This window comes from Physeter macrocephalus, chromosome 20, assembly GCF_002837175.3.
Source record: "Physeter macrocephalus isolate SW-GA chromosome 20, ASM283717v5, whole genome shotgun sequence".
Classification (NCBI taxonomy): domain Eukaryota; kingdom Metazoa; phylum Chordata; class Mammalia; order Artiodactyla; family Physeteridae; genus Physeter; species Physeter macrocephalus.
Genome location: NC_041233.1, coordinates 75,751,161 through 75,763,275, shown reverse-complemented (window position 1 = coordinate 75,763,275; position 12,115 = coordinate 75,751,161). Strand labels below are relative to the sequence as shown.

Below are 12,115 nucleotides of genomic sequence, written 5' to 3'. Positions count from 1 at the left end.
GTCACTTGGCTGCACGTGCGCCCGCTGACTGCATCAGCATGGGCTGGGCGAGCTGCAGGAGCCCGGCTGCACCAGCACTACCGGGAGAGAGTCATGCCAAAAGGCGCCCGGCAGCTGCCATGCAGTCTGTGCCCGTCCCATGAAGCTGTACAGTTGGCTCGAGGGCCCTGCTGATCCAGCGAGAGGGCACAAGGGAAATGGCAGAACTCCAACAGATCACTTTATCCAAGACTGAATCCCCAAAGTACATCAGAATAGACATAATTAAATGAGGCAGCGTGGACCTAAAGGTACAATGTCATCCCCACCAGGCCCTTGATGAAGGGAGTTTTGCTTTACAGAAGCCTTTTTATGAAGTAAATTGCACTCATTACCAACATTTAAAAACATCCAACATTTAAGGGTTCTGAATCTCTGATTTATTAGACAGCATGGAATTAACAGGTTTAGGTTATTTTACAAAAAGAGCTCAAGCTGCTCATACACAGCAACTGGGCTTGCTGGGGGGAAAAACAATTCTTCCGACTACTGCAAAAGGACACAAAGACTCCTCATCCTACACATAGTCAGTATGAAAGGGCACACAGACAAGTTTTTTGCAAGACAGAAAACAGAGAAATCCACATACTAAATAACGCATCCACAATGACTACAACGCATCCCTTAGGGGATAAGCATGTAATTGTAGGAAGCAAAACAAAGCTTTCCATAGAGAAACCACTTTCACGAGATGATTAGGTGGACCTGCAATGAAGAAAATACATTTCAAAAGATGGGTTCAGACTTACACTAAGTTTTCACTGAAATACTTACAAATAAAAATAAGACCTTTCTCTGTATCAGAAGAATTTTTTTTAAATACATCATGGATAAAATAAATTTCAGTAAAGGTCCAAGTACCATTCAGAAACATACATTTGCAAATAATATAAATAAAAAACAAAAAGCGTGACAACAAAAATACTATTTGGAACCACCTAGAATAGGCCAAGCTAAGTTCATGTTCTGCTTCAGGGCATTATATTGAAATGAATCTCATTCTCACTATAATTTTTTTCTTTTTAACCTTAATCACCAGTGGCTGGGTAACTGAAATGGACAGGAGAACTATATAAATGTCAGAGAAATATGTAAACCTCATTAATGTTTCCAAAAATTCATTTAGAGATAGAAACAGGTCCAAATAGATGCCTGCCTAAATGTACTGCAATTACGTTACAATTATTTTTCCAAATACACAGATATGCTCTGTCTTTTCTCAGCTCATTACTGACTCAAACAATTTGCCCTTCTGGGATCAATTGTTTGCTAATAAATAATTGTTTACAGTCACAAAATGATGTTAGGAGGTTTTCTTATTAGTTTTCCTTCTGCACCCTAATAAGATTGAAAACGAGCTGATTCCCCAGAGTCTAACCTTAACCTCGCTTTGTTTCACAGCCCAGGAAATGATGACCCATCTGCTTCAGAAAATAATGGACGGCCGAGAGGAAATATTGTTTAATTGTAGATTAACCTCCTCATGAGGCAGTCTGAAGCAGCTTTAGAATTAGCAACTATAACCAGCAAGAGAAACAAATGGCTCAAGAGCCTTTTTCTCTACCATTTAAGGTCCACAAAGAATGCAAAGGGGGTTTTACTACCTACATTTATTCGCAAACATTTATTTCCACAATGGAAACAAAAACCATCAAGGTCAAAACTGATTCTCAAAAGTGCTGTCGCTGCCCTCCAATTCTGTTTGTCCGAATACCTTTAAATGCAGCAAACCATCAAACCATCTCATGCACTAAAGAAAGTGTGTGTTTTAAAAAAAGCAATAAAAACCTCTTTTCCAATATTTTCAGGTTCTTATAATATTAAAATTAAAATTTTTCCCTGGTTTCTTTGTTAAAAGTAATAAATCCACCATTGGGGAGTACGAATTGTTTTATTATCATCAACATGGCACTTAAGTAAATGAAATCTTGTCAAGTACATGGTGACCTACAAGTTCAAAAGAAAAAAGAACAGCATGAGATCAAAATGGCCAGCCAGGACAAGAGATACAAAAGTGAGAGATTAAATGCAAACACAGCCCTTTATCCAACAGGCTTCACATGCTAAGTCTGTTCTAAAGTCAAACCTGTAAAAGCACACATGATATTGAGTATTTAATACTCTGCCCCCTTCTCAGGGACCCAACCAATTTAGCAAGGGGACTCTATACCATTCTAACTCAGAGAGGTACAGGAATCCTGAAAACAGTCAGTTATTCCATAAATATTTACTGAGGACTTCCTTCCAGGGCCTGAGTAGACAGGGACACGGAACAGGACAAAGACTCTTGGGGGTTGGTATTTTATGGTTAAACAAGTGCCTAAGTATCAGGTTTCCCTTAAGCCTGGAAGCCTGGTGCAGGTAATTAAGTAAAAAGCTTTGCCCTAGGTACCAAAAAATGGAAATGGTTCCTCTCTGTCAGCAGTTGCAACCAAGAGCCAAAGACATCTATGAAAATTTCGAAACTAAGGAAATCTGCTATTGCAGGCAAGGCCATATTACCCTGAATTTCCAGTAAGACCTGAAGGTCATTCATTTTGTGTAAATATTAAAGAAACAACCTCTGTGGAGAGGGAAGATTTTTGGTAGTTCAAACTCTTAAATATCTTAAATAGAATTTGCTAAAAGAAATTATTCTTGAATTCCTCAACTTAATTTTGAAGCAATGAGCTAGTAATAACTCCAGAGATTCAAATAATAGAGCCTATTCAAGAAGAATGAGAGTTTGACATTCTTCTCTACAAAACAACTAGGCACAATTTTATCCATCAGACGTCTATCAACCTACGGATATTGAAAGCTTGGGAGAACAAGATAAAATCAACTCCAACCCTAGAGGCAGCTGTAATATCGAGCAGGCATCAACAATGCTATTCATGAATTTAGAAAAATTAATAAATCCTGGGTTGAATGCAAGAAAAGGCTCAAATACAGGTGAAGCATACTCACTTGGGTTTTGTTTCTGCATCTGTCACTTGGCGAATGAAGATACCATCTTCGGGATGTTCCGTGTCATCCATTTCATACATATACGATGATGCTATTGCGAGTGTAGTCCCATCATTACTGAAGGCGAGTGACGCAATGCTGGTGGGGTACCGATGGAACTGGCACAGTCGCTTTTTGTTAAATGGATCCCAAATATTTACAAATCCATCAGAACCACCTGCAAGTAATTTCAAAAGAGTTACAACAGTTCTTAAAAGCAGATACAAAAATAACCAGTTTCTTAACCATTTTCACAGAAGTTACATTTTCCCCAGGAAGTATTATACCAGATTTTCTTCCTTTTAAATATCATAAAAAGCAAGCACAATTTTTTAAAACTCTGTTCAAGTACAAACGTGCAGTGTTCAATTAATAGCAAAATGATGTTATCTTAACAACTAGATACAGGTTAGCATACCTGTGGCAAAGGTATTGTGGATGTTGTGAAACGAAATGGCGTTGACTGGGTAAATTTGCTCAATATTATTTTCTTTTAGTCTGTGACACTTGAAGGCATACTTCTTCTTCTGTACCTCAGGGCTTGGGTCCAAGTACTCAACTGCCACTCGGCCTTCAATAGAGCTTAATACATAACCCTGACAAAAGGAAATCAGAGGACAAAAATGGTGAATCCAGCTTCCAAAACAAGGCCTGGATTCCCAAATTCAACCCAATTCCCCAATTCAGCCCACAGTAAAGAAAGATGATTATTTTTACAATGAAAAGAGAATATGGCCAGGTTTTAACCACGTGTTTAAGCTGTACTAACATAGTTAAGACCACTCCAAAAGTTTAAGCACACTTATACCTGTTTTATTACCAGTAACTAAATAAAAGGCCGCCATCACTTGCCTTCTTCACTCTACCCGTACCCTGCACACTGCAATCAAAAATGTTGAGTTATTCTGTCAAACCTCAACAGGAATTTTAGGGTTTCAATATCATTTATTTGTTGTCCTGTCCAGAAGGGGACTCGAATTCATTCCATCAGCTGGAATATATTTTTCTTTGCCCTACACCTCCTCACCTCTAACAACTCTAAGAATTGTGTCTCCTTCACTGAGGGTACCAATAATCCAAACCAAGTGGAAAACCAGCCTTCCATCTTGGTCATCCTGCCTCTCGCATTTAACTACAGCAAGTCAAGTGTACACAGAAACCACACAGATTTTCAGCGATGTTCAAAAGTGGCTTATAATTTCAAACCTTTCCTCACTTTGCCTCAAAACAGTATATCAAAGAAAGAGATGAAGATAAATATGAAATCTACATTTTTAATTCTTCAAGGTATGAAAAAGATTTACTCCTAAAACACTACTTATGGAGAAAAAAAAATCAGTAAAATGTTACTTTTAAACTTCCATTATAAACTGGAAATAAACTCTGACGGAAAATTTTAGATAGAAGACATAACAACATTCATAAATTCAAGCATATTTTAATCATGCACTTAAATCTATTTAAAGTTTCACGTAACTGCAACCCCTTATCTTCAATGGAAATTTACAATATCCTGCGAAGAAGAATTGTGATCATCATTTGAGGTACTAGCCTTCTGACAAGCACTGAAGGATAGCCATTAGATTCCAAAGATATCCACTGTTTTTAATGACTTTTCCTCTTGTAAAATTCCTACAGCAGCTGACCCCACCACCAACTTCCCTTCGAACTTTAAGGATTTGGGGAGGAAAGGGCAGATTAATAAAGTGTCATCTCATCTAGTAATGATGACGGGAAGGGTGACCTACCCTGTTCGTCATTATATGAGGGACAAGGCCTCTCTACCCTCAATGGCGTTCTTTTAGAAAAGAAAAACCCAGGTCTGCTAGCAGACTGACTAAACTCTATTAGCATTAGGGTACAAAGAGGTGCAAAAACAAAAAAAGACAGAGAGAGACAGAGAGAGAGAACAGCAAATTCCATAATCCTAAATTTCCAGATTTAAATTTGAATTCACTGGTTTGTAAATTAAAATACCTGCAAAACTCTCTCTGATTACTGTATACCGGTCAAGCATCCTGGACTAGGATCACCAAGGAATCTGAAAACCTCTACTCTAACCACTGGCAGATTACTTATCCTCTCTGAACATCAAAGCTTCCTCTAAAATTGAGTTAACATACCACCTTTTAACAAAAGGCTGTCAAAAATTTACAACAACAAATTCTAAATCTAACAAATTCTAAATCACTACTCAAAAAAAAAAGCAAAGCTTTAAAAGGCAGTGACCAAATCATTATCATATAAGAGCCTCTTATTTTCAAATTCCCCAGGCACAGGGAGGAGAGGTCAGTACCTGCTTGTTTGGAAATGCTCGTATGCAGCGAGTCTGGTACTTGAGGCTGGACTCCCGGCGCTGCTGCACGTAGCCCATGTTCCGTAAGTCCCAAACCAACACTCTGCGGCCTGCAGTGCCCACAATCAGCCGGTCTCCGGACACTGAGAGGGTATACACCTTTCAAGAAAGACCAAAACTTGCTGAAAATCATCTGCCTGACTGCAAATGGCATTTTGCACCAAGATAAAGTCCACTAATCATAAAACCATAAAAAGGTTAGCTGATCAGGTTCACAAACACAGGTACAAAATTTTAAATGCTACAGTTACACAAACCAATTGGCACAAAATAATAAACACAAGAGATTCTTAATACTTAACCAAGTATCACATAATGCACATTCTAATTAACTCTCCGAAAGCACCTCTGAAACAATTCTCTTCGTTACTAAAACAAGTTAAATTATTAAAGTTTTTACAGCCCTCTTGTTTCATTCAGTGACAATATAAAATTGTAGAAAATACTCAAAAAGGAGATAATAAAGCCATAAAAACAACTCAAGATACCTTTCAATGGGCTTCTGGCTTTTCATAAAACAATCATTTTCAAAGTTATTTTTCTATGACCACCTTTTGGAAGGATATTTCATGTTGTAACTCTAAAAATCTTGACTCTCTCAGCTGTCACACTGAATAAATAGGCCTTCCCAGGAAGAGTGAGAGAGCTATCATTAATTAGCTTCTTAGTTGCTTTTGGTGGCATACGAACTCAAAATTAAAAGACAAGGATAGTGGTCTGGCATATAACAAGGCAAATTCTTATACCCTGACGTCATACTGAACACTCAAAACAGAGTTATCTTTAGGGAAAATTTAAAAAGCATTTTATTCCCTAGAAGCATCTATTTTTTTCCCCTCAAAATTCCTTTTCTTCAATATCAAAACAACTTCCACAAAAACATTCCTTTGAAACAAACCACAAAATTTCCTGCAAATAAGCATTTAAAGTTACTTATTTTCAAATATGTTATCTGGGGACTAAACAGAGATAGCAAATTCATGAAAATGGTGGCAAAACGTATGTTCCTGATCATGTTAAATCATTTTTTTAAAGTCTAGACTTCAGGCATATAACTATGCCCTGATCATTACTTTCAATTAATAAGCAACTCTAATCTAGTATTTTAAAACCTGAAAAATCACTATAAAAAATGAAGAGGCCTCATGACATGGTAAGACATCTCATTAACATTCAGTAAGTAAACCTTATGGTTAGTAATCACTAATATGTTAACCACATACCACCAGACCGGAGGAAAAAAACAAACTGGGTTTCACAATGTAACGACCCGATAGTCTCTACATCTGGCCTTTAAATTCAACAGCTAATTTGACCAAGGGAAAAACAGGAAATTTAAAAGATTCAAAACAGTAGATTTAACACAAGCGTATTTCAATAAGAGACATATTAAGATTTACCGCTGTTTATTCAGAAAACATGTTTGCAGAAAAACAGAAATTATCCTAAGACATATGAAACACCAAATTTAAAAAAAACACAGAAAGAGATCACTTGATAACAGTACAATCAGAATGGGAATTTTATCTTAAATCTTTACTATACAGGTGACACACAAGCTTCTGAAAGTGGTTTCTATCCCCACGGATCATAAATCAAGTAAAAACACTGTCATGCTACTGACTAGGTATATACATTTATCAAAGACAGTATTAAAAAAAGTGACATAATGAACCTTGCTGAACCAATAAGCAGCTTGATTCAGTGTGGCTGTCTATTATATGATATTCTGTCAGCAATTTATCACAGCTCTTAACATGTTACATGCAACCATAAATCAAAACTAGAAACAATGCAATTATTTTATTCTGAACAAAGGTCTTGCCAGGAGTAGATTCGAATGTGATGTGACAAAAATAATGGTTCTTTGGATGCACTACAGTATATAATGACAGCTAACAGGAACTGAATAGTATATTTACACTGAGGAAATAGACTCAAGTGAAGGATACCTTTAAATTGCTAAAACAATCAATCTTTAAAATTAACTACCACCTGATAAAGTCTGATAAAGGATACAGCAAGAATGCTCAATTACACTTCCACTGTGCAGATCAAAAGGTTACAATAATACACAAAGTTTCAGTTTTAAGAAGCTTCCTGCACTACAGCCTGCAAACTACATCTGTCACTATTAAAAATAAATAAATGGTAAAAGCCAGGGAATATAGGACATCCTTTTCACTAAACTTCATATGATAACCCATTTCACCCTCTTAAAGTCAACTCAAGAGAAACCTCAGGTCATAAGTGAAAATGAGTGATGCTCCATCCCACTTCCTGGTTTGGGGCCGTCAAACCCAAATGAAGGCAATGGAACAGTCTCTGCTAAATGACTTCTCTGAAAAGTTCAGTCTCTGCTAAATGACTTCTCTGAAAAGTTGCTTCTCAGCCCTAGGACTGAAAGCGTTAATACATGGAAGTGGGTTTAGGACTAGTGCTATCCAGTACAAATATGACAACTGACAGAAAATGTGGACCAAAATACCAAAATTAGTTTTCCTTCACATATTTAGCTGAGTTTGTAAAATAGACTCATCAACTCTTAACCTCTAAATTCAACATCATATTCATCAAACATGTATCAAGTCAAACCACCCCAAGGACCATAATTCCTGTTCCGAATATAAAAAGCCTACCTTTTCAGGCTGAGAGAAGGTCCCAGCATTACACGGGGTTCTGGGATCCCACAATTTAACTGTCTGATCCCAACTCCCAGTAACCATCACATTCACTTCTGGACAGTATTCAACACATCTGATAGGGGCATCGTGGGTCCCAACAAGATTTTCTGTAGGAAAAAACAAACCAACAAACCACACCTAGCTTTACTAAACAAAGATTCCTCAAGTGAACAATAGAAGGAAACATTCATTGCACTGTAACGAATCCGCTTCCACCCACTCAATGGAACTACTCCACAGAGAAAAATTTCTCCATGACTACGAGAAGTCAACCTTTCATCTCTGTTCACCTGACAGTGCATAGCTTGATTCACTGGCATGGTAATACCAAAAGCTGACTTCAATTTCAGATTACATTAAAATGGTGGCATATTTGTTATTTTCCTCACTTGATTCTAGATTCCTTCAAATCAGGAACCTTGTTTAACTCTATAGTTCTGACTATCTAGTACAGGTTCTGATACACAGTAGGTGCTCAAGAAATACCTGCTGAAATGAACCAATGAGTGGAGAACTCAGGTCAAATGGATCCGGATAAAACTTATCGCATTAAGCTGATGTTTCAAAGAAACTTATTTAAGTGGTAACAGGATTATCTGAGAGCTGGGGATGAAGAAGGCAGGAAGTCTTATGATTAACCCACTTGGTTTTCATGGTGGGTCAAATTTCTAATACACAATTTCTTTCCTCTCAATTTCAACTCTTCACCCTGATTCATTCATTCAACGAACATCTACTAAATGTCTACTATGTGCCAAAATCTATACCACATGCTAAGGATACAACCAAAAACAAACAATATGTGGCCCTGATCCTCAAAGAGGAAAAACTACCTGTTTAAAAACATACTTTTTTTTCTTGTTTAAATGGTATCTCATGAAGTTCAGCAATGATCTTCTGAGAATAAACAGCTAATTCCCTTAACTATGGTCTCTAACATCAAAAACCTTTGCTTTTCAGTGCTTTTTTTCTCCTGAGTTTTCAAACAAATAGAACCTAAACCTGCAAGCTAACTTCCTATCTAGAATAAGCTACTAGCAAACAAAACCAAACATCTGCAGTTGTAAGTTACATGACAAAACGGCTTTCATGCAAAAGCCTCTTCTGATTGGATCCTTTTTTTTTTTTGATAAGATATAGTGTCTATCCTCTATCCATCCTCCCACTGTCCAACTCATCCTCGTTAGTCATACCCCTGTGCCTTGCTATGTCCTTCAAGTACATCCATGTCTAACGTATGCATATACCAAAAAAAAAAAAACCTCCACTAGAGAGCTCTGTGTATTCGGGTTCCATTCCAATCTCTACTCTGCTCCAAAGTCACCATAAAAATGTGGGTAAGTTTTTTCATCTCTTAGAAATTAACTAAAAGAAAACGTGTTATCTTGTCCTTCATTCAATAAATGCAACTGAAGCATATTCTATGCTAAACAATTATACAAGCAGGGTTAACATGATATCTAGACAGGATTGGCTATTTTATAATGTTAAATTTTTTAAAACCTATCTTCCTTCAGTCTAAACTAAATTAGCTTCTGAAAAGAGAACGCTGAAACATCAGCACTGTCCTGGAAAAATCCTACTGAAAGGTAGTCCACTGCGGGACCCAGTCCCCTTCTGAGGGCAAGGGAACGGTCAAATACTTAAGTGCCACTTCATGTAAACACTGTGGATGGAGATTATGAGTTTCACTGATAAAATACATGCATAATAATTTGTGATTGTAATTTAATGGTTATCATTTAAACGAAAAAGTCCTAAATTCAAGCCATTCTTACTTGTATCTAAGCAACTTAGGAACTAAGCAATTCAGGAACTACTCTTCGTGAATAAACATTTACAAGTAAGCACTAACTAAGAAAACACTAAACTGGTAAAAATGTGGCTATGTTACCTTGATCAGTGTTCAAATCATGCATTTTCAATTGATGGTCTAATCCCCCACTCCAGGCATGTGTTGGATCCTACAAAATAAAGTTGCAAGTCATTTAAAACTTACAGAGCTTTAAAAAGCATTTAAAAATTCCTGGGCTTCCCTGGTGGCGCAGTGGTTGAGAGTCCGCCTGCCGATGCAGAGGACACGGGTTCGTGCCCCGGTCCGGGAGGATCCCACATGCCACGGAGCGGCTGGGCCCGTGAGCCATGGCCGCTGAGCCTGCGCGCCCGGAGCCTGTGCTCCGCAACGGGAGAGGCCACGGCAGTGAGAGGCCCGCGTACCGCAAAAAAAACAAAACAAACAAACAAAAAAAAACATTCCTGTTTCTACAGCCAACTATCCAGTTTATGCTCAGGACGAGAGGTACACTGGGCTCAGCTACTCACTGTAAACAAACAAAAAAACAGTACAAAAAATAAAGCAAATTAAGGAGCTGAGAAAACTACTACGCCAGCAAATTAAGGAAGAACTGTTCACCACACTGGCTGACAGTCAACAGGCATTCCCATGTACTCGCAAACAGACCTTTCTTTTAACAAGACAGCCAAATGATACTGTCTTGTTGTGAGTTTCAAACACATTACGTCCAAAAGGTTTGCAGGGTTACGCCATTAGAACCCAAGGGGAGACCGAGTTCCTGACGTCTGCAATTCCCCAGCGCCAAAAAAAAAAAAAACCCACACACACACAGAAAAACAAAACCAACCAAACAAACAAAAAAACAGTACCTGGGGCTCAAGGTAAGTGTTGGGGGAAGGGAGGGGAGCTATCCAAATGACCCCACCGACAAAAGCCTCTGCCCAACAACGGAAAACGGGCACTGTTGACCAGAAACACCATACCGAGAATATTAAAGGGAGGCAGAAGCGGAAGCGGAGGACACCTACGTAGAAAGCGCAGTCCAGGACGGCGCCGGTGTGCTGGTACTTGAGCCGCATGGAATTGGCCGGCACATCGTAGAGGCGCACGGACGTGTCCCAGGAGGAGACCAACAGGAACTGGGAGGTGTTCGGGCTGAACTTCACCGAGGAGATGCCGTCCTCGGGTGGCTGGTTCAGCTTGAACTCGTTAGAACCGGTCATCTACGGAACAAGCGCCCAGTGAGACTCCCCAAGGGTCCGGGGGCTGGACTCGCCGACGGCGGGGCAGCGAGGGGGCCCCACGGGGCGGGGCCTAGGGAAGGCCGCCGACACGGCCTCTGCGCCTGCGCAGAACCGCCGCGCCCGCCGCGGTCCGGCCTCGTCTCCCCCTACCCCACCCCCCGCCGCCCCTCCTAAGCGCCCCAGCCGGTCGGGCCGCCGCCCCCGCACCCCTAACTCCAGCCTCCAGCGTGGCCCGCCGCGGGCTCCTGCACCCCGGCCTTCCCCCCCAGGCCTGCCGCCCTGCGTGCTCCTAAAATAAAAGAAAACCTGTGGAAGAGGAACCGGTTCCCAGAGGACGGCTCCGCCAGCTCCGGGCCCGGGGCGGGAGTGGAGGGGTCCCCAGAAAGTTCGCTACTGCGCCCGGCCGCCTCTCCCCGCTACCTTAGGCTCTCTCAGAAGCAACTTCACCGCTACTCGCCGCCGCCTAGCTTCCCTCGAAGCTCTCGCAGGCCGGGCGAAGGGGGCGGAGAGGAAGTTCCACCCAATGCCTGCTATTGGCTGATTTCAAACGCCAACGTCTCGCCCTAGGCAGCCGATTGGTCCGCCCCGGAGGCCGGGCGTCGGTCAACCCAGGCAACCTGTTCCGGCACAAAGGTGAACGACGGCTTTTCCGATCACGTGGCCTCTTTTCACCACCAGGCTGAGGCGCCAGTGCCGGACGAGTGAAAACTACAACTCCCAAAGAGCACCGCGCCAAGGCTGCGCTCACGCCCTCGCCCGTCCTTGTGCGGCACGCTGGGAAATGTAGTCTCCCTGGGGCCGACATCTGCCCTGTCCTCTGAATAGTAGGCGGGAAAGATACTCTTTCCAGTTGACTCTTGGGGCCCTCCCCATCTCAGTTAATCTCTCAGACACAAAAACCTTATTTTGGTCAGTACTTTTTTTTTTTTTTTTTTTTTTTTTTTTTTTTTGCGGTACGCGGGCCTCTCACTGCTGTGGCCTCTCCCGTTGCGGAGCACAGGCTCCGGAC

The 12,115-nt window shown here is 40.6% G+C and overlaps 1 protein-coding gene across 4 annotated transcripts; it reads right to left on the bottom strand.

Moving 5' to 3' along the window:
* Window positions 1–396: 396 nt before the first annotated feature.
* Window positions 397–11,615, bottom strand: BUB3 (BUB3 mitotic checkpoint protein). Of its 4 annotated transcripts, none has more exons than XM_024121500.2 (8): window positions 11,527–11,615; window positions 10,891–11,085; window positions 9,962–10,031; window positions 8,023–8,174; window positions 5,324–5,482; window positions 3,446–3,623; window positions 2,989–3,205; window positions 397–744 (listed from the first exon to the last, which is right to left on the bottom strand). In XM_024121500.2, exons 2-8 carry the CDS (start codon window positions 11,083–11,085, stop codon window positions 735–737), a joined length of 981 nt encoding a protein of 326 aa, XP_023977268.1. In that variant the 5' UTR covers window positions 11,527–11,615; the 3' UTR covers window positions 397–734. The 4 variants fall into 4 exon arrangements, with proteins under 4 accessions (XP_023977268.1, XP_023977265.1, XP_023977266.1 ...); XM_024121497.3 differs by lacking the exon at window positions 397–744 and adding an exon at window positions 752–1,986; XM_024121498.3 differs by lacking the exon at window positions 397–744 and adding an exon at window positions 752–1,986 and having other exon boundaries at window positions 11,413–11,537.
* Between the last annotated feature and the right edge of the window lie 500 nt (window positions 11,616–12,115).

Excerpts from the sequence above, each read along its gene's own strand:
- BUB3 (XM_024121497.3), bottom strand. The coding sequence starts at position 11,085 with ATGACCGGTTCTAACGAGTTCAAGCTGAACCAGCCACCCGAGGACGGC. Across the intron at positions 8,175-9,961 it reads TGATTTGAACACTGATCAAG|AAAATCTTGTTGGGACCCAC; the intron begins GTAACATAGCCA and ends TTTTTCCTACAG. Across the intron at positions 3,206-3,445 it reads CCACAATACCTTTGCCACAG|GTGGTTCTGATGGATTTGTA; the intron begins GTATGCTAACCT and ends AATTACTTGCAG.